The sequence below is a fragment of the Dryobates pubescens genome, chromosome 15 (assembly GCF_014839835.1).
Source record: "Dryobates pubescens isolate bDryPub1 chromosome 15, bDryPub1.pri, whole genome shotgun sequence".
NCBI classification, from domain to species: domain Eukaryota; kingdom Metazoa; phylum Chordata; class Aves; order Piciformes; family Picidae; genus Dryobates; species Dryobates pubescens.
The window spans coordinates 16,726,795-16,747,674 of record NC_071626.1 but is presented as its reverse complement, the minus strand read 5'-3'; the positions used below and the strand labels follow the sequence as shown (position 1 = coordinate 16,747,674).

Genomic DNA, 20,880 nt, shown 5'->3' with positions numbered 1-20,880 from the left:
TAGGAGGCTGTGGTTTGGACCAACACAATGATTAAAGGTGACCTCAGCTGCAGCGAATGACAAGTTGGCTGCTTTATTCTGATTCATATTATCCGAATTGACAGGGCTGGATTTCTCTTTCTCCTGCTGGGATGAAAGAGTGCCAGCTGGGGATCACATGGTGTGAGAGCTGCGAACAATAAAAGAAAGTTACTTGCAATAACTTCTCTTTTCAGTTAATCCTTTTGCTTTTAATAAGTGTACACTTTCACAATTCAGAAGTTACTCTAATCTTTGTGTTCCACCCTGGAGCACAGTATCTAGTCCATACTATTTAAAAAGGTATTTAAAATGATTCTAGTGCATTTTAATCTATGCCAAATAAGCTAATGTTTTTTGTGATAATTCTTTAATATAGACTATTTTCAGGGTTGGTTTTTTTTTTTTTTGGGTCACTGTTGCAGTGTCTGGCATGTTGTGCTTGCTTCATTTTAGGTATCAATGTAAGTACAGACTATGCACTAAGAGATTGTTAGAAATTAGCATTATGCACTATAAAGGGAGAACTAAGCACCAACCAGAGATATGTACTGACTTGTCCTTTGATATTGCTTTAATTTCAAAGGGCAATCCAATTAATAATGACAAAATTTTTGTAGTAGCTGAGGCATTAGGCAAAACAACTTACAGTAGTCCCTCCTCCTCCTCCTCCTTTCTCCAGCAGTTTGTAGGTTACATAAGCTGATTTCTTTGTTTTTCCTCTTTAATAGTGAACAGACTTCCCTCTCTTCTCTAAGCTGACTGGTTTGCATGCTTACATTTTTCCTCTCAAAGCAGGCTTGCCTTCAAAAAGGAGGAGCATAACATAATTGAAAGACTCAGCATGTAAACTGTCAGCATATACTGAACATCTGGTGAAAAGTACTTTCTGGTAACTTATAGGTCTTGTAAAGAGGATATGCATGAGGTTGTCATAGGCTTATAGCTGTTGTGAAATCAATTCCTTGTGCAGCGGTACTGGATTATATTTGTAAACAATGTCTTCTGAACCAGGTAAGACTGAACAAGATGCTTCTGTTAACCTTTAATTTCTTCAAGACTTGGGCTGTATTTGTATTCAGAGACACCAAGAGTTAAACTTTTTCCTTTGAAGCAAATAAACCGGTGAGGATCCAGCTGTCTTGTGATGTAATACATTTGGAATGCTCTGGTGGCTTTTTCTTCCTATTCTCATTAAATGAGCTTGCAGTCTCTTTAACGGCTTTTTGGATACATCTGCTACACTGAGAGCTCTGCTACTTTTGGCTTGTTTGGCTGCTGCTTTCATCAGTTTGAGACTTGCTTCAAAACAGATCAGTTCTGTGATGTTTATAAGTAATTTATCTTCCTGGCTTACTTGCCAGATTCATCAAGCTCTGTTTATAGGTGCAAGGTTTCTATAGGATGTTTCTATAAGTAAGGATTGGCTCTAAGAAGTCTCTCTCTCTCATTGTTGGAGGAAGCAAGTGTGCACTTCTGACATATACTCAGCTTTTTCCAATAATCCATTTAATGGATGCTTGTGCTGCATTTAATGTACAGAATTGGTTTCCAGAATTAAAGATTATTTTAATTTATTGCACCATCCAGTGAAAGGCTTGGATTTTTTCCATTGCAAATATGCTTTTAACCAAATTTTTAATAATACCATTGAAAATGCTGCTTTACTTTTAAGTGAATACATTTTAGAGTTCTGAGTAAAGTTCAGTTTAGGGTAAGTTAAATTGAAAGGTTTATCCAACCCTAACAGTTTACTTGACCCCAACAGACAGTAAATATTCTGAATTAAGCTTTCCACTGAGAGATAGATGAAACAGATCCACAGAAAGTTTAGATTTATGATGGTGGTCTCCCTCTGGAAAGCCCTCTGAAACTTAATAGAGGGAAGGGAGTCACTGAATGAATTTGAGATTTGCAAGAAAAGCTTGGAGTAGCTGCATGCTAATAGCTCTGCCCCAGCTCTTCTGATTTCAGTGCTTGTGGGCATGTGATTTATTTATTTTTTTCTTGAGTACAAAGAATACTTGCTTTGAAAGAGTTTTGTGGGCTCCTTATCTGTTTTATGGGCAAGTCTGAAATTGGTCTTCTCCATCTGGTTGTTGATAATCAACCAAAAGGATGGGTGTTGCACCTTTCCTCCCACTTTATGTATCATTTTGCTCTATCCTGAAAAGTATCTCCATATGGATGTAGGAAGCTTTATCACTGCTCTAGCTCTCAAAAGTTGTTTTCAGGATCTGTAATGCATATTATCTTTCTGTAAGTGTAACATTAAAGCCTTACTATAAACCTCTGTATTTTCAGAAAGGTCAGTGTGGTGCTTTAACTCATATTTTCGATATGACAACTCATCTTCCCCCTTGCCCTTTGGCTTACTTCACATTATTTCACTTTGCAGAGGCCTACAGTTTACTTACATATAGCAGTGGCAGCCTGAATGTCAAATACACATTCATTATTTAATTAAGAGATCAAATAGGTGAAGTATACATATTTTTGTATATGCTTTAAGGTGACATAGGTTATACTATCACAGTATTTTCTAGGCAGTGTATTTCCCAGACTCTGGTTAAAAGTTCTGTGAAAGTAGCTAATGTGGAAGTGGACTATAGTGAAAATACCTGGCTTGAAGAGTAAGAAGTGGTGAGCTTCTACCAGCCTGTGGAATTGTATAAAGGTATCCTTTAAAGCCACCTTATCAGAATGGTGTAGGAGACTTACTGACATAGAAAGTAAGCATAGAAAAGGTGACAACAACCTGTGTTGAGTTTGAAACTGAGCAGACAACTCTCCCTGAATGCACTTAAATATCTCAGAGAAGCAGAGAGCTGCTTGCTGAAGCACTGACTGCTTCCAGTCTGAAATGGAAAGACATTCTTCCAGTACTGACTGCTGAGACTGGGGTAGAGGACATTAGCACGCCTGAAGGGACAGTGCCTGTTGGAAGGCATAAATTCACATGGCAGTTTATTCATGGCTATCAAAATATGTAATTGTGTCCAGGTGCCTGAGCAAGGCAGTGTTTTTTTCAAGTACTAAAGGCTCACAGCAAATATGGAAAATATATAGAATGTACCTTTCCTGGAGCTTTGATGTTTTCAAAGACTGAAACAGTGTAATTTGGGGGTGTGTTGGTTGGTTTGTTTGGGTTTTTTTAGCAGTGGGGTTCACTGTAGGGGGAAAAAACTAATTTCAAGAAATGTCATTTTGAAAGGTTCAATGATACTGTCACCTAGAGTCAAGAGAGATTTAAGTGGGTTTTGTTAGTACCATCACTATGATTTGCTTTCTGTCTGCACCACCCCCAGTCTTTTATGTGGTAGGTACTGATATAAACAGATTGTCAGTCAAATGTTTTATGTCAGTGTTTGTAAACCCAGTGAATTTACTAAATATTCAAAGTAGTTGTGGAACGCTTCTCTTCCTCACCTCTCCCTGCTGCCCTGAGCTTATAACTATTGTGAAACAAAAGGATTACATTCCTTTAAGCATTTGGAAATCTAGTGCCTCTGTGTTCCTTATAGTTTGACACACCATGCTTGACCTTGAGAAGGGTAGGTGGTTAGAAAACATCTTTCCTTTACATAACCACAAAATATTTAACACATTGTAATTGCTCTTGCTTGCCTGTAAAAACAGCAAATATGATCTGTCACTACTAAATCAATGTAAAAAAAAAAAAAAAAAAAAAAAAAAAGAAGAAAAGAAGAAGGCAAAGCAACAGCTGGGGAAGGTCACATAAGGTGGAGAGGGATTAGAGTATTGCCAGACCTTGTATTATCAAAGAAATTAAATATAACGTTTGTTTCAGACTAAACCTTTAAAAATTAATTTCATAGAGTTATTTGCTATCTGCTTTGGAAAACTTTATTCTCCAACATGCCAAGGCACCACTTTTTTTTTTCTTTTTTTTTCTTTTTTAAATGAATATTTCAGTAATCTTTCTTCTGATGCCAAAAACTAAGACTCTAATGAAAACATAAATATTACATAGGAGTCAGCAACATTTTGTTGGGCTGCAGTTCTGTGAAGAGCTCGTGTTCCGCTGGGCAGTTCCTGCCAAAAGACTGCCCAGTTCCTCCCTGGGGCTTTCCTAGACTTTTGGTCTCATCCACAAGCCATCTGGCTCAGTCACACAGCACAAAACTCCTGTGATGAAACCAGCATCCGCTTGCCTGCTAGCTGCATGAAGTTACGCTGGCCTAGAGAGAAGCCTAATGAGTGGTATGGAGTGAGCAGAGGAAGCTATGGGGATGTGAAGGGATGGAGAAGGTAAAACTTTCTCCTCTTGGTGGGGTACTGTCTCACCCTCTGGGATAGCTGCAGTTTTGGTTTAAGCAGCCTTTATTTTTTATTTTTCTTTATCTGTCCTGGGACCTTCAGCATTTTAATTTTCAAAATGTTTGTGAAGCAAAAGGTTTCCCATTCTTCTCGTGTGTTGATGAAAACTTGAGCTATTCCAAATTTCCTTCTCTTCCTGTTAATGTGTTAGCAACACAATTTCACATTGCATGGCTTTTTGTTTTTCAGAGCATTTCCTATCCATTTTATACACTCAAATATAAATATTCATAGGACTATTAAGCTTTTTGGAAGAGTATGTAAATATTCATCCAAGTCTACAACAAAAAATTATTTCAGTTCTCCAACTTCAGAATTTTTATGAAATGCTATTTTAAATACAGGGTTGTTTTTTCCTGTTTGTTTGCTTTTGAAAGTATAATTTAAACAGTGATCTGGGATAGAGAAGAGAGAGGACTAAACAATAGAATAATTTGGAACTTGTATTTCTAGTCCAGCTCATAGCAGAATAGGTAAAGCTGTTTTGTTCTGTTTAATGTTCCAGAGGCAGCTATACTACCATGCAGTGAATTCTGTGGACAGGGCAAACAGTGAGATTTTTTTTTTTCCCCCCATTTGTGTTCCAGTGAACTTGTTTCATGTCTTTTCCTAAGAATTGTTATGAACTGATGAGTTAGTGTGAAACAGCAATCTCTGTTTATTTCTTATGGACAAGAGACCCTGTAAATGCTGGCATAATTATGGTAGGCATGCTGGCATAATTATGGTAGGCTTTAAAGGGACTGGACAAGGAGGTTTGTTCTTGAATGGCTTCACAGGAAGGCTCTAAATGTACTTAAATCAGGCTTCTTGTAGGTATTCTTCCTTTTTATTCCCCCAACCAGGTCAAAAGCAGGAAGCACTTGAATGCTTGTGAAGTATCCAGCTTCGGGTTCTTTATATTTCTGGTTTTGATGCAGTGAGTGTTCCCACGGAGCTGCTTTTTTTCCTGTGCTTCATAGATGATGGTTCTTAATTACTTGGCAGGGAGACTGAAATGCTTGGGTAGCAGCAGGCTGCCTGACCCTGCCTTGGGGAAGAAAAGACATTTGCCACCAAGCAGCCAGAGTTCCATACAGGTGTGAAACTGGTGCTGCTGAAAGGGACAAGTAACCACGTGTTTCTCTCCATTTACACTTTATTCTTCAACAAGTTAGATTTACTTGCAGTCTTTCACATAACAGGCAGTAATGCCTGGTCCCAAGTTGTGATGGTGGTGTGCAGTTTGCTCTTTAATTAGGCCACACTACTTTTCAAGCCATACATTTTTAGATAGCAGATGTTTTAAAATGCTTACTACTTCCCCTCCCACTGCCCCTCTCCCGTTGCTCAAACCCTACTGAAATGCAATTAAACAGAATTGACATTATATAGTGGTTATTTACTAATGGAAAGGGGGTCATGTCTTCCTTGCCCCATGAATACATTTGCATCTTTGCCTGAGCTCCAGTGCATCCAAGGTGAACGAACGTGTGAAACTGGATGCTTTGGGTTTTTGGCAGGATTACCTTTTTGATGACTTAGCTTTCCCGGACTGCATCCTGGGGCTAAATGTGTGCCAGCACTGAGGCACATGTAGTGGTGAAAGCAGGCTGCCAGGAGGAGGAAAGAGTGGGTGGAACAACTCATACCCATGAGAGCTGACTGCTAGATGGGCTTCAGGTTGTCAGATGCTGGCTGGACACATTGACTGCCTCAGAAGTTGGATGTGGGAAGCAGTTTCCATCTATCAGTGATACTTCTAGTGGCTTATGTTGAATACTTGACTTAACGTTTGGATCTCTGATTGTTATTCATTGTGCATATAACATCTATTTATATTTCTTAATTTCATGTCCACAACTGGTGAAAGATATATTATGTTACGAAAAACAAGCCATGGAGAATCTCTAAAGTGAAAGAATACTATTGTATTTGTTCCCTTCAGTTTTGGGGCTCGACAATGCATGTTCAAAGATCAAAGTGAAAACAAGGGTTGGAGGGGATGTTTTTTAATAGAGGAACTAGGTATGTGAAAGAGCAGTGCTTCCTTCCCATAAACAGAACTCCTTGTACTCAGAGCCCTTCCTTCCATCATATGTCTTTCTGGAGTTGTGGCTTGACTGTTTCATGTCTCTCTTCATTTAAGAAACCTCCATTACTCATTAAATAGTTCATGAATGACTTCCATCCGCAAAGCCATTGTACTGGAGTGTAGGTGACTTATAAGAACCTTGGTGTAAGTGATGCTGTGTTTTTGGCAGAGGCCCTCAGTCATAAGCTACTACTTTCAAACCGCAAGCTGTGCGTTGGCAGCCTATGCGAAATCAGCATTTTCCAGTCAAGGGAGATGCTGAAGTGCTTCGGTTACTGTGCTGAGTAGTTCTGCCTGCTCCCTCTGGTAACCCTGCTGCCCTGTGGCAAGGGGAGCAGCAGTGACAGGTTTCTGGAGATCCTGCCAGCTGAAGCAGCTGCTCAGTCAGTGGGAAGGCCCAAAGGCTTGCTGCTTCCCCATCCTGTTTTGGGGGCAGGAGTGAAAAGCCACAGCAGCAACAGCTAGAAGAAGGGTTGTCACACATTATTTCCATGACTTGCAGTCTCTTCATCCTCTCTCATGAGCAGTGGTCTGTTGTCCATCTCTGTGGCTCTCAGCAACACTCCAGCACCTTTATCCTGACGGTATCTCAGTATCAATTTCACCATCAGTTGCCTCCATAACCAGGGTGACTAATGAACAGTGGTCTAGTAGGGAAGAGATGTTGAAGATGGTGACTGCAGCAGGTGCTCATTCCTGGAAATATAAAAAATGTGCCATTTTAATAGGGTTTATAAAAGCCATCCATTGTTTCTATTGTATTTTATACAATTAGGTAACATTCCTGTTATATATTACTTGGACTTCCTTGAAGTTAACTTTGTTTTTTAAAGATTCCACATGTTAAAGGTGTTTTCTTTTTTTTGGTTTGGTTTGTTTTACTCTGCATTTCACATAGAATCACCAAGGTTGGAGAGAGACCTCAAAGATCACCAAGTCCAACCTGTCACCACAGACCTTATGACTAAACCATGGCACCAAGTGCCACGTCCAATCCCCTCTTGAACACCTCCAAGGATGGTGACTCCACCACCTCCTTGGGCAGCACATTCCAATAGCCAACGACTCTCTCAGTGAAGAACTTTCTCTTCACCTCGAGCCTAAACTTCCCCTGGTGCAGCTTGAGACCGTGTCCTCTTCTTCTGGTGCTGGTTGCCTGGGAGAAGAGACCACCCCCCTCCTGGCTACAACCACCCTTCTCGCTGTTCTTGACTCCAGAATGTGCCCTGTCTGATGAGGAATGTACTGTAATCAGTGCATGTTGCATGGAGAAACCATAACTATTTATAAGCAAATAAGTTTTTTGGGCTCAGTCTGGGGAAAAAGCCAGTCCAAGTCCTGTACAGTGTTTTTAGTTTTACTGGAACAGTACCAGCACTGCATGCTATGTTATGTTATTGCTAATCCAAAATTTAGACGAATATTGAAAGCAAATCCCATTAATTGCTGATTTATTTTAATAAGACTTTCAGCAGATGTGCGGGTCTGCCTGCATGGAAATGACTCTTTCATCAGAGCCAAAAGAACAAAGATCACAGCCAGGCAGGACAGCAAGCTAAGGCACACTGAGCCTGCCTACTGTAGCCAGTGTTGGCAGGACATTTGTAATGAATGTAGAATTCACCATTCAGTCTTTTACTTTGCATAAGATACAGCATACTGAGACTGATATCAGGAGATTATTGATAAATCTTATTTTGTTTATATTTCAGTGCTTCCTGTTAAACCTCAGATTTTATAATGTTGAAGCAAGTAACCTATTTAAATGTGGTGGCATCTATATAATGGTAACTTGGCAAAATGTAGCTCTTCAGTAGCAGTTACTATAAAGTGTATTTCAGTCTAAAAATGGAAGTTACTGTGGATGCATGGTTTCTTCCAACCAGGACAACTATACAGCTTGATGAACTGTAGGAAAAGCAGTGTTGAATGCTTGAGTCCCATGAATACTCACAAACCAAACCTGTGCAATAATGTCTTATCTTCAACCAAGCAGATATGGGTACACATCTACTTTGACCTGGGTTCTGTCACTGATGCTCTGCTCAACTCACCTGAGCTTATTAGAAATTAAATTAATGAAAAAGTCAAAGTTGTTCCTGTTCTTAACATATCTTTTTAGGTGTTGTGCACAGATAAACTTGCTGAGGTTTATGTTTCTCTTTCTGTGATAGTGCTCTATGTATTGTTGCAAGCCGGCCCCACACTCAGTGTTATGCTTTCCAACAGTTTGGAAACCTCTGCTCTGTGTTACTATGTAAAGTACTATATCTACCAAGAAGCTGAAATATTTTCTAGTTCTTAGAGAATATTGTGTAGCAAGTATTTGGCCTGCCAGTTTTAAATTCAGTATTGTTTCAACTGGTTAACTTCACCACCAGATGAGAGAGATTAGCTGTCAAATCTGCTGATTGGACAAATCTGCAAATCTTCACGCGTTCAGGTTCATTACGAAGTTGTAAGAGTGACCTGAACGTAGATTTGTAAATCACTTGCAGTTGCCTGCCTGACCTGTACATCCTAATGATCCAGCAGGAGTTACTGTTTCTTAAATTTACTTCTGGATTGAGGAGTCCCCATTCAGAGTGCGAACTGCTGCAGTAACTATATATACCAAAACCAGCATTATTCTTCAGCCATTCTATTTCTCTGTTCAAAGTGTTCACAAAATGACAGACAATCAAAAAGTTTGTTATGGAAGGTGGCATTCAAAAATTGGCTGAGTGTATTGTAACTTTTTTTTTTTTTTTTTGTAAGAAAGGGCTCCTACTGCAAGTATTAAACAAAGAGCAAAGTACAGTCAGCTGACTACTTCATTTGTTCCCAGCAGAACACAGAATTTATTCTAATGAAGAGGGTAAATATGCTGCTGTTGGTAAGGAATCTGGAAGAAAATACATAGCAAAACACATACAACAATGGAAACTGTCACACAAGTACTTATTAGGATGTGAATACACAAGTCTAGACAAGCAGCTTTGTTTCGGGGTGTAAAAGAAATCAGTTCTGTATAAGACAATCAAAAACTTGAAATAATAATATGAAGGACTGCGATTTCACTTAGATCAATATGCATTCACCTCTGAATCAATAAAACCCATAACTTTTTTTTTTTCTGGGTAGGAACCAGGGGAAGGCAGAAGCCCCATTTATCATTTATTACAATGTTGTCATACTTAAGTTTTATTTTTACCAGAATGATTAGGGTAGAGTTTGGACACTTCAGTTGATCATGTATGGGACTCTGGAGGCGGGGGAAATTCATCCTGTTGACTCCTTTAGGGAGACAAGGAGGACTTGCTGTTAAGATCCCCTGTACTCCATCATTTTAGTCTGTGTAAGAGCTTTCATATTTCCACCTCTGTAAGTGAAACAGAAATGACATATAAGGTACCTTCTCAGGCACTGAGGAATGGTGTGGGACAGAGATCCCACTGCTGTAGTACAATACAACATTCTGTGTATGGAGTGATACCCAAGGAAACAGAGCTGAGGACTTTCTGCCTAAGATCACAGATGTCTGGGAATCTTCCATACATGATGGACATCATTAGATTATCCATTGTATTCTGGAACCAGTCACCTTTATGTTCTTGGGAGATGCTTTGCTAATTGACTATTTAAGCAGTGTTAATCAATAGCTATGGTACTTGCCTACTGCTGTTGCAGAAGTAGGCTTGGCTGTTGCTAGGAATGACTTGATATGATGGATTTTGCAATGGGAGAGAGAGATTAGGGGAGAGGGTCCACACCCTGCAGACCAGATGTTCAGAAGATGTAAAAAGCTCACCTTATGAAAAGGCTGAGAAGACTTTGGTGGGTTTTTTTAATTGGAAACATGCAAAGAAAACCCCACTTGTGTTTGCATTTCTACTTCTACAAGCAAGCAAGCATAAAATGATAGCAAACAATGATCAATTGAAGTGTCCAAACTCTACCCTAATCATTCTGGTAAAAATAAAACTTAAGTATGACAACATTGTAATAAATGATAAATGGGGCTTCTGCCTTCCCCTGGTTCCTACCCAGAAAAAAAAAGTTATGGGTTTTATTGATTCAGAGGTGAATGAATATTGATCTAAGTGAAATCGCAGTCCTTCATATTATTATTTCAAGTTTTTGATTGTCTTATACAGAACTGATTTCTTTTACACCCCGAAACAAAGCTGCTTGTCTAGACTTGTGTATTCACATCCTAATAAGTACTTGTGTGACAGTTTCCATTGTTGTATGTGTTTTGCTATGTATTTTCTTCCAGATTCCTTACCAACAGCAGCATATTTACCTTCTTCATTAGAATAAATTCTGTGTTCTGCTGGGAACAAATGAAGTAGTCAGCTGACTGTACTTTGCTCTTTGTTTAATACTTGCAGTAGGAGCCCTTTCTTACAAAAAAAAAAAAAAAGTTACAATACACTCAGCCAATTTTTGAATGCCACCTTCCATAACAAACTTTTTGATTGTCTGTCATTTTGTGAACACTTTGAACAGAGAAACAGAATGGCTGAAGAATAGTGCTGGTTTTGGTATAGTAGTCCTGTTGAACAAGCTCACTGACAGTTGAGAAAGGAAAAAGTCTCTGTCTTGCTGTAGAAGAGTTCAAGTTAGCCATGGTGGAAGTCTCTTGTTGTTTCTGAAGTGTTTTTATATCAAACTTTTCAAAGTTTAAACAACATAATACATTTCAGTGACAGACAAAGTGTATTTTTTAGGATGAGGCACTCAAAACTGAGTATTTGAATTCTTTTCACAGGCAAGCATTAGTGCTTAATAAATGTGGTTTTAGTCATTCTGCCTTATATTTAATCCTGTTTGTAACTCTTGGGGGGTTTGTTTTGCTTTTCAGGCAGCAGCGTCTGTCCAAAGTTGTCTAGATCTTGTACAGCAGGTGCCACAACCAGACTATTTGAGGCGAATGTACGCAATGAAGCAGCTCAGGGAATAAATGGAAGTGTGCCAGTCAAACAGTCCCCACGTTCAGCTTCAAATCCAAAGCCACAAGGTAAGCAATCCCATGTTTTCCTTAAGAAAGTTATTCTTCATCTCAGAAAGTTATTCTTCATCTCAGACTTTTTAGAAAGAACCATATTTGTCAGAAATAAAGCAGTGGGGTAAAAGTTTTCTGCTGAAGTACAAATGCACTGTAAATGCTTTGTGAATCTATAATTTCTGGTATTATTTTTCTGAAAGAAGTTCTCTGGAGGGAAATTGGACTTGCAACAATGTTACACTCACATAGGCCTAGATGTACTTCTTATCTCAAATGTTTAGTATATTGTTATGTGCTGACTGCCAGACAGCACGTGTCAAAATCATTCTCTGCCCAGGAGGTGGCTAGTAAAATTAAACCATTGCCAGGGCTTATTTTTCAAAAGGATTGCTGTATTTGAGCTGGAAGGTTTTGATACTATTTTTGGAGTGTTTGGCAGGCTGGCTTCAAAATAGGGGTAGAGTAGAAGATATTCAAAGCCTTTGGGGGTTCTACAGGAGCTCAAGAGGAAGCTCCCTGCAGGAGTGTGTGGAGACAGGAACTTTGTGCTTGTGCAGTAATATCTGGCCAGTAATGTCTGTGGAGCAGAAGTAGATTTCCCTTTCTGTCCCTAAACAGTATCTTCACTTTTAGAAGCTAAATAGGTCCGTCTACATGTTGACTTCAAACTAGCTTTTTACATGGCCTTCAGTAATATTGATGATTCTGCTGAGGTTGATCACAATCAGTATGTTCTGGAAATGTTGTATTCAAAGCCAAGGTGGACTGATGCCTTTTGGGGGTGCCATGTAATGGGAACTTCACTGAACCAAAAAGTTTGGTTGTGTTTTTTGGTTTGGTTTTGGATTTGTTAATTTTGGTTTTATTAATTTTAGAATTCAGAGGAGAAGGAATCTATTGGGAGTGCCAAGAAAATTTGGTTTACCAGGGAGAATGAGAGCAAAATAAAGCTGTATATTTTGTATTGTTTGTTTTTATAGAGCTTTTTGTCAGTGTTATTCACGAAGATGTTTTTATCACTCATATGTAACCACTACTTATCTGAGTATGCTTTCTGCATGGGTTCCTAGGTCTCTGAAATGTGTTCCCTGCAGCTAAGTTAACAAGAGGAAGCATATTTTTCTTAAGGAAAATATTTTTGGAATCTGATAATAGGTAAACAGAAATCAATAAGATGATTTTAAGCCTTTCAAAAACAAAGCTAGCCTACATGTTATAAATTTTAGCTGTTAGATAGGCTCTGGTAGGGTTGGATACTATTGGGCCCCATTCATTCAAGTAATTATTGCAGCTGTTGTTGCTCTTTCATAGCCACGACTTCTGTGTTTGTCAAAATTACTTGTTCCAAAATGTGTCATAGCCAAGAACAGTGTTGTTGTAGTCTTAGAAACGCAGCTGTGTGGATTATATTCAATAATACTGTTGTAAATAGTACTTTATTAAATATGTGCATCATATTGAAGTTATATGCTATGTCATCTTGGCCTTTTTACTTAATTGAAGCAAACCAAAATGAGGAGGATAAGCACTTGGGAGTCCAAACAATGCAAGCAAACTAAATTGCTAATTTATTTTAAACAACTTATTCTTGGTTGTGTTGGGTTGATTTTTTTTTTGTTTTCTTTTTCTTTTCCTTCTCCTCTTCCCAGCATTTCAAGGTGAGAGCAAACTAGATGCCTGATAACCTGACAGTAGAGATTTATATTTTTTTTTTCCCCTTAATAATTTCTTCCATCCAATGATTTAGCAATTCAGATGTCGATTTGATGAGTATGGTTCAATTCCTGGAAATTTGGAACAAAACTTGAAACAGACTGAAGGCCAGTGAGGGAGTTAAAGAAACCAGGCCTGTGGAGAAAAGCAGTCGCAGCCCATCTGTGAAACGTGGTGCTTGCTTTTGCATCAGTGCAGTCCCTTGTCTGACAGAGTGCACTAATCTAGACTGGAGGTAATCAGCAAAATATACCACTGAGTTCCAAGGCCAATAGGATGCACAAGAGATGAAGCAAATTGTTAGGTAATTTCAATCTTGCCTTTACCTACAAATATTTAGACAGCCATCTGAATGTAGAAATGAGTGGTAGAGTGATGTACCAATTGACCATTTTTTGCTAACTTCTTCTATTTCATGATCTTTGAATCTCTTGCACGAGTTTTCTGTGACATCCAATTGCTAAATCTCGGGCACTGAAATTGTTGTCTGTACCAGTCAGTTTTATTGTAGGATGGAAATATGTGGGAATGTCAACACTTCTTCAAAACAGTGAAGTGTCTTGTCAGCTTGAGAGTGTGCATCAGTTGCTCATTTCAATTTTTCTAATGAGTGCTTAGGAGTACTTGTGAATCTCCTGCTGAGGCTGAGAGGCATTTTTGTTTGGGTTGGAGGTGATTTTTCCACTCCAGAAGATCAGCTGGTTTGTGCCACTTTGAAATGGTATGGATGCAAAGCATTCCAAATGTGGATTTCAGCAGTCGGTTTTAGCAGCCTACTCTATAGCATCAATTCTGTCCTCTTTTCTCAATTAATTTTAATATAATCTGTGTTTTTAAAAGTATTCAGTGCCCTAGGCCCAGAAAGCTGAAGGACCTCTTTAAAGCCTATGATGTAGCCTGTATTTCTCTGACAAATGAAACTAAGCGTGAACTGAACTAAAATCAAGAGCAATTTCTAGCTAGACTTCCCCGGTCTCTGTGAATGTTTAAGAAACCTCTAACAATTACTTTTACCAGCAAGACTGATAAATTTCAAGCATTATCCCCAGGAAAAGAAGAAAAATGAAAGAACAAAAGCACATCTGATTATTGTTGGGGTCTTCTTTCCTAATATATTCTGATGTGTTATAAAAATATGGAAACATACATTTTAAAGAGGAGATTACTTTTTGTCTTTCTACTCAGTCTAGGTTACTAGTTGCTTTGTGGTTTTGTTTGTCTGTTTCTTTTCCTCTTTTTTTTTTTCTTTCGTGGTGTTTTTTTTGTTTGGTTTGGGTGTGTGTTTTCATTTGGGTTTTTTTGGTGTTGTGTGTTGTTTTGTTTTTTAACTGTTCTTGCAAGTGTAAATCTTTGGATCTATCCAGCTGCACTCAATTTGCTCTTTCTGGAGGTGATGGTGCATGCAAGGAGGTGATGAAGAATGACTCAGCAAGGAGAGCTGTTGTTGCTTACCACAGGAACTGCACATTTTCATTGACTCAAAGCATAGGAGCAATTTTTAACCAGCAGGAGTTGAGTGCATAGAGGGAGATTGAGCACATTATATTTTCTAAGATGAGGTAAATTATACTTGCTAATATGCTTTGGAATCAGCATTGCCTGCCACTTCCTTATGTGTGATGGAAAACATTGCAAGCACATCTAAGCACTGCATCTTAAATCTCAGTTAGATATTTTGGGTAACATTATACACTAGTAGCTACCTGAGCATATTGAAGGGCTTTCTTTGGGCAGACTATACAGTTCATATTTCCTAATGAGCTCAAAATTCTACAGTGTAGAGACAAGAGTATTTATAGACTCAAACAGAGGTCTGTATTATGCAGGGTATTACAATGGGCCAGTCTTTTATCCTTTTTTTTTCCCTTTTTTTCCCCCTTTAAGATCCTTGCTGTGTGCACATTGAAAAATAATCTGATTAAAACAAAACACTGCAGAAGTACACTGAGGGGAGAATTAATGGAATTTGTTTTCCATAATCCCTGTTAACAAGGTTGACCTTACAGAAAGGTTTGAGGTTATTTTTTTACACTACTGATTATTTTCATTGATCTTGTGACTGTCCTTTTCCCATGGCTCTAATACAAAAACTTAGAGTGCTACACAGGTAGCTGATAATGGGGAAATGCTGCCTGTTAGATGGTAATAGGGAGTAAAGAAGAAAATACTTTGCATTAGTGAATTGATGTGGCTGTTTGGTTTGTGGCTCTCTGAAGACATTACAGGGATTTTTAATATACTAGGATTGTCCAGACTGACCAGAGGTTCCCTGTGCTTGCCTTACTGAAATTCTGCTAAGCTGGGTTTTCTTCAGTGATGACTGCAAAAGTGTGTGACATCTCCACAGAATGCCCTTGAATTTGATTTTCATCCCAGTGGATCCAGTATAAAAATAGTTTCCAATTAATTCCTTGTGCTTTACCAGTAGACATCAATTCCCTCAAGTTTAGTAATTTTGATGCATACTCATGAGGGTAATAACATTTTTTGAGATGCAGATATATCTCAAGATGTATGAGTCCATTAAATAAGAGAATTCACAGGACCATGGCTTATACAGAATTCATGGCAAGAGCAAAAAGTGTTTCTACAAACCAGTGTAGTGCTGGTCAGCATTTCTATCCAGCATCCTCTTGCCCTTCCGTCTCCTCCCTGAGGCAATGGCAGTGCCCATGCTCAATTATGTGTCCTGCTTTTTCCCAGCCTGCTTGTGTTGCCTCTTTCAGCTGTCCCATTGCCTTTGTCAGCGTGGAGAAGCTGTTTAGCACTTGGACAATTATCTGATGCTCATTGGCCTAATTCTGCCAGACCTTCTACAAACTCCCTGAGAAGAGGGAATATGAGGAAAGCTCTTCCACTGCACTGCAGCTACAGCTGAGCAAATGTGTGCGGCTTCTCAGGATGGGCTTCAGTTACTACGGATACTCAGCAGTTACACAATTTAGTATTCTGCTTGTTTCAGCATTGCACTGTAATTATTTGAAAATGGCAGTGCTTTCATTTGTCCTTTCTGCACGGCATCCTTCCCCAAACTTGCTTTTTTGACTATGCTAGTAAATATAAAATAAAGCATGAAAAGACCAAACACACATACACAGTAAAAGCAGTTGATCTGCAGTAATTCTCATCCTTCCCCTTCTGATTATTTTATTTATCAACATTTGTAGTCAATACAGTTGAAGACTAAAGGTTTTTGTGGTGCATTTCTTCACAGAGTCCCTCATGGTACTTTTCATCCTGTAACAATCACTACCGATCGCATTTAAATGCAGTTAGGTTATTGGAAATGCAGATAAATATAACTTCCTATACATTTACTGGAGAGATAGAGAAAGTAACCCTTAATCAAGTGTTCCATCAAGTTTATCATAATCTTTGGTAGTATATTTGCAAGAATGTTTGTAAAGAGTACTTTCAAGCATTGGTTGATGGGACTTAAGCTAATGCCTGTGGCACACAGGTTTTCCAGGGCAAGTCAAGAAGCTATTCTAGAGTCAGTGATGTGAAGAACATGATTTTTCATATCCATCTATTGTGTATCCTTTACTAGTGCTTATTTTTCTACCATAAGAGCTACATGTGATTTCTAATGCCAATTTCTGTCCCCTCCTTCCCTTCAGGTTTGCTCCCTGGCATGTCTGTGTAGTTACTGTGGCACACTAGAGCGTGGCGCCTGTGCAACAATTGCCAAGCCCCTGACTCTGCTGGTTCCACTGGCAGGGTGTTGCTTTCTCCTGACAGTTCATGCCTGCCTCTTATTAAAGGGCAGATACAGTTTTCATTTTTCAGTTTCATATCAAATGTTTTCACTTCTTCACACAATGTGTTTTAGGAGTGTCTGTGTGAATTAGCACAGTTGTGGCCCTGAAAACTAAAGACCTTTTCATTAAGTATCTCTTCTGACAGAGCCAGAACAGAACGCATTTAGGTCCTGTCTATGAAGTGCTCTTGCTTCCCACAAAAGCTGTGCAGTCATTTAAAGGGATAAATTCAAAGATACTCGGCACTAGTGACTTTAGTTGCTTTACATGCCACATTGTCTTTTGTGTTCTAGTCAGTGCTTCATTAAACAGAAGAACTTCTGGGAGGGAGAGGGGAAAAGCAAGAATAATAAAAAATATTATCGGGGGTGGGGTGGGAGTGGGGGGGCAGAATTTTCAGCAGTATAAACAAACAAATGTTCAGTGAGGGAAAGAAAGGTAAACCCTGAATGCAAAGAGCTTTTCTACTGACTGTTATTGCTGAGGTCATGAAGGAAAAGGTAGAAAATGAGAGCACCGGAGCTTCAGGGCAGCAATTTAAATCTCTCTGTTGAGCTCAGCAGATTATTTGATTATGCTCAATTCTCCTTTTTTTTGCAATAAAGCTGCATTTATGGAGGCCAAATAAGTTTGTTGCAGTACAGTATAAAAAACATCCAAACAAGAAAACTCCTTTATTTTCTAGCTTATTAAAGTAGCACGTGCTTTGGATTTTATCCAAGAAGTGTAACAAGATGCTGTGTACCAGATAGTGCATAAAAAAAACCTCTCTGCAGTCCCTGGATTTGTGAAGAAACTTTAAGGCCTCCCTTAATCTAGTACATTCTTATGCAAAAAACTCATGTATTTTCTGGCAGTTCAAAGAAGTGGTTCATGAGTGTTTGATGATTGTTGTTGCTTTCTGCAGTGCCTCCAAAGCCACTTCATCTACAGAAGGTATCACCTGTTACATACCAAACCCCTAGGCATAAAGCTTTATCAAACCAGAAACCAAGGATGGAGGAAGAGGCACCCACCCCTGTTTCTGGTGTCCCCAAGGAAAAGCCCAGTAAAGTGTCAGATCTCATCAATCGTTTTGAGGGAGGCAGGTATGTAACAGAATTTGAATTGGTTTGTAACCGTATGTGTGTGTGGATTGTTGCAATTGGAACCTGTGAGGAAGAACGTTGATACCGTGGTAGTACTCAAATCCATCCCTACCAGAGCAGCTGGTGGCAAAATTGCATGTGTTTTAAAATGTTAAGAAACTTAAGCTGAGCACTGCAAGTTTTGGAAGTGGCTTTCTTGTGTTTCCTCAGGATACTGATGTTCTGAAAGGATGCCCCTTGTGAGAATGAATGCATGATGTATAATAAAGCATGTCTTGAGCAGCCAGAGTATTAAGACTTTCATTGAAAGTATTTCCCCTCAAGATGGGGGAAAGGTAATCCCTTATGCAGAAGCAGCTGAACATTGCATAAGTATGCTTGTCTAGTGGAATATAAATAGTTTCAGAGCTTCACCTTCTGTTGTTAGGTAGAGACTTGCATTTTGGTATGACAGCTGCTCAAAGATTGGAATAAGAAATTACTGCAGCACTGGCAGTCCTGTGAATTGTACTGCCAGTCCTGTTTTCAAAGCATCACCAAAGTCTTTCCAACAAAGTAGCATCCTTAGAAAAATAATTTTACTTCTTCTGAAAGGAAACTCCTCAGGTTCATCGTGCCCTAGGCCAATGAGCCCTACGTTTCTTCCTCCTAGATGTATCTGCCACATTGTACAGGAACTTTCTCCATATTATTCAATTAAAGGAAGCTATAAAGAGAGCAAGGAAAGCTTTCTTATTTGTAAGCTTTTAAAAGTAGGGACATTCTGTTTTGGGGACTAGGGGAAGCGGAGTTGCTTTTTGGCCACCATCACTTATTAAGTAAGAGATGCATGTTTGAGTGTGTTCCAATGGAATAATGCAGCTCAAATCTCCATGGTCTGAACTTCCTAATATGAGCACAGGGAAAAAAATGGGTTGGGAGGAATTGGTTATATGGTACAACTCTCCTCCTCTCCATAGCAGAGATTTTCTATATCACCTTGTTTAACTTCTTTTGCATTTTTTGGTGGTTTGCTTGTTTGTTTTTAGCCCGATAAATCCCAGTGATTTGAAGAAAGATCCCTCTGTTCTCCATATTTCTAAATCTCAAGGAAGATATGGGTCAACACCATCACCTCAGCCAAAACTCCCCTCCCAGCACTCACTACAAAAACAGGGAAACAGTAATAACGACAAAACTCAGGTTGTACAGCTACACACAGCCAACGGAGTAGTAGCACAAGACCAGGCAGAAGATGAGGACAGGAGATCACCAGACCGTGACTCTGCTGTGTCCACCCCAGTTCCAGATAATGCCGTTGACAGCAGCTTGATAAATGGAGAAGGAGAAAGTACTTCAGGAGAGTCATTGCAGAGTGTAACTGCCTATGAAGGACAGATGCTTAACAGCAGCTACAGGACTTCAAGCAGTGATACACTGCTTCCATCTGAAAATGAAACTCAAGAAACAATGGAAATTAATACTAGCATGAAGGAAGAACCAAGTGAGGAAATCAGTAAGCAAGAGCAACTTGTAGAAACAAAGGTAAAAAGATTTCATTGTTGCCATAGTACTACTTTGTTCATTTTGTCTGATCTTTTATTTACAGAAATAAGCTTCCAAGAGCAGACCAGAAAGTTTAAAATGTTTTGCTTATTTTTTTCCCTGAAAAAATAAAGGAAGACAGGAAAAAATATTTCCCTTTCCTCTGTCCCCATCCATTTTCCCAATTAGCTAAATGACTTTTGAAAAAGTGAAGCTGAAATGTGTACATGTTTAGCACCACGCTTCAGCTGTGCCAGATGAGATACGTGTTAGTAGTGTATATGACATAAAAAATTCTATGTGTAGGAACTCCAAGTGTAGTAAACTGCTGCAACAGGGCTTCAGGCAGAACTGTCATGTGAATCCTTGACTTGGATGTAGTTGGGAAGCTGGGAAGGCATTGCCATTCTGCTAGCTGTTGGGCGGATGAAAGGATCAGAGAACACTAAATAAATGCCTTGTTAGCAAAAATATCTATCATGATGAATCTGAGCTTCCTCTTAAGGGAGGGGTTTCATCATTAAGTGAAATAAGTGGGTAGGAAAACAAAAAAATCTGTCTTGAGAAATGAATTGGTGACAATTTGTTCATATTTCCCCTTCTTCAAGTTTGATTACACAGTTTGCCTTCTTGTACTTGAAAGGTAACCAGTGCGAGCCATGGCAGGTGGAGCTGGGCTGGACTCTGCTGCCTTTCATCCTCACCAAAGACCCAAACAGCTAAGTGCTGATAAAGCTCATCACAGCTTGTCAGGAGTACACCTATTAACTAGAGACCTCCATAAGTTCTCAAGTTTAGTTAGCTCAAGGTCACATACATATGTGTTTGAGGTTAAATTCTGTGTGTGGGAAAGGTGGATCTCAAATTCTCACATGTCGTAGGTTAAAATATCCTGTGTAATGACAAGAAGGTGCTGAGTTGTATGGGTTTTCTTCTTTATCTTAGAAGTTGTTTTCTCCAGTAATGAATTAACATTATGATTCCCAACTAAACCTAAAGTTGGTCATGGTCCAAGGCACTTTCAACCTGCCACACCTCTCATTATGTTTCTATCTCCTGTTCAGTAATGCGTGTTTCCTCTCTCTGTGCCAATGAAGTGCTGAATGCTATGTGGGCAGCAATATTATGCATGAATCCAAGTCATGCAGTAAGGTGCTGGCAGCATTTTCAGGAAAAGGCAAAAATGGGAGGCAGCTCTGTTGTAAAGTCCAGGAAGGAACTGGGCAAATGCTAATGGCAGCAACCTCATCAAAATCTGTCTTGAGCTGTTGAGATCACACTTGCTATGTCCTGTATTGACCAAGAGTCAGATTGTGAGGTGTGATATGATGGTGACTGGATGTATCGTTTGCTTTTGCTTGAAGGGTAAAA

At 39.2% G+C, this 20,880-nt stretch overlaps 1 protein-coding gene across 1 annotated transcript in view; it reads left to right on the top strand.

The window, feature by feature from the left end:
* The first annotated feature begins 781 nt into the window (after positions 1 to 781).
* The window catches only part of FGD4 (FYVE, RhoGEF and PH domain containing 4), a 41,911-nt gene continuing 21,812 nt past the window's right edge, over positions 782 to 20,880 (top strand). The window contains exons 1-4 of the mRNA XM_009899642.2: positions 782 to 1,032; positions 11,280 to 11,435; positions 17,805 to 17,985; positions 19,014 to 19,509. Of these exons, the coding sequence (XP_009897944.2) occupies positions 1,017 to 1,032; positions 11,280 to 11,435; positions 17,805 to 17,985; positions 19,014 to 19,509 (849 nt within the window). The 5' untranslated portion in view covers positions 782 to 1,016. The remainder of the gene's footprint in view (positions 1,033 to 11,279; positions 11,436 to 17,804; positions 17,986 to 19,013; positions 19,510 to 20,880) is intronic.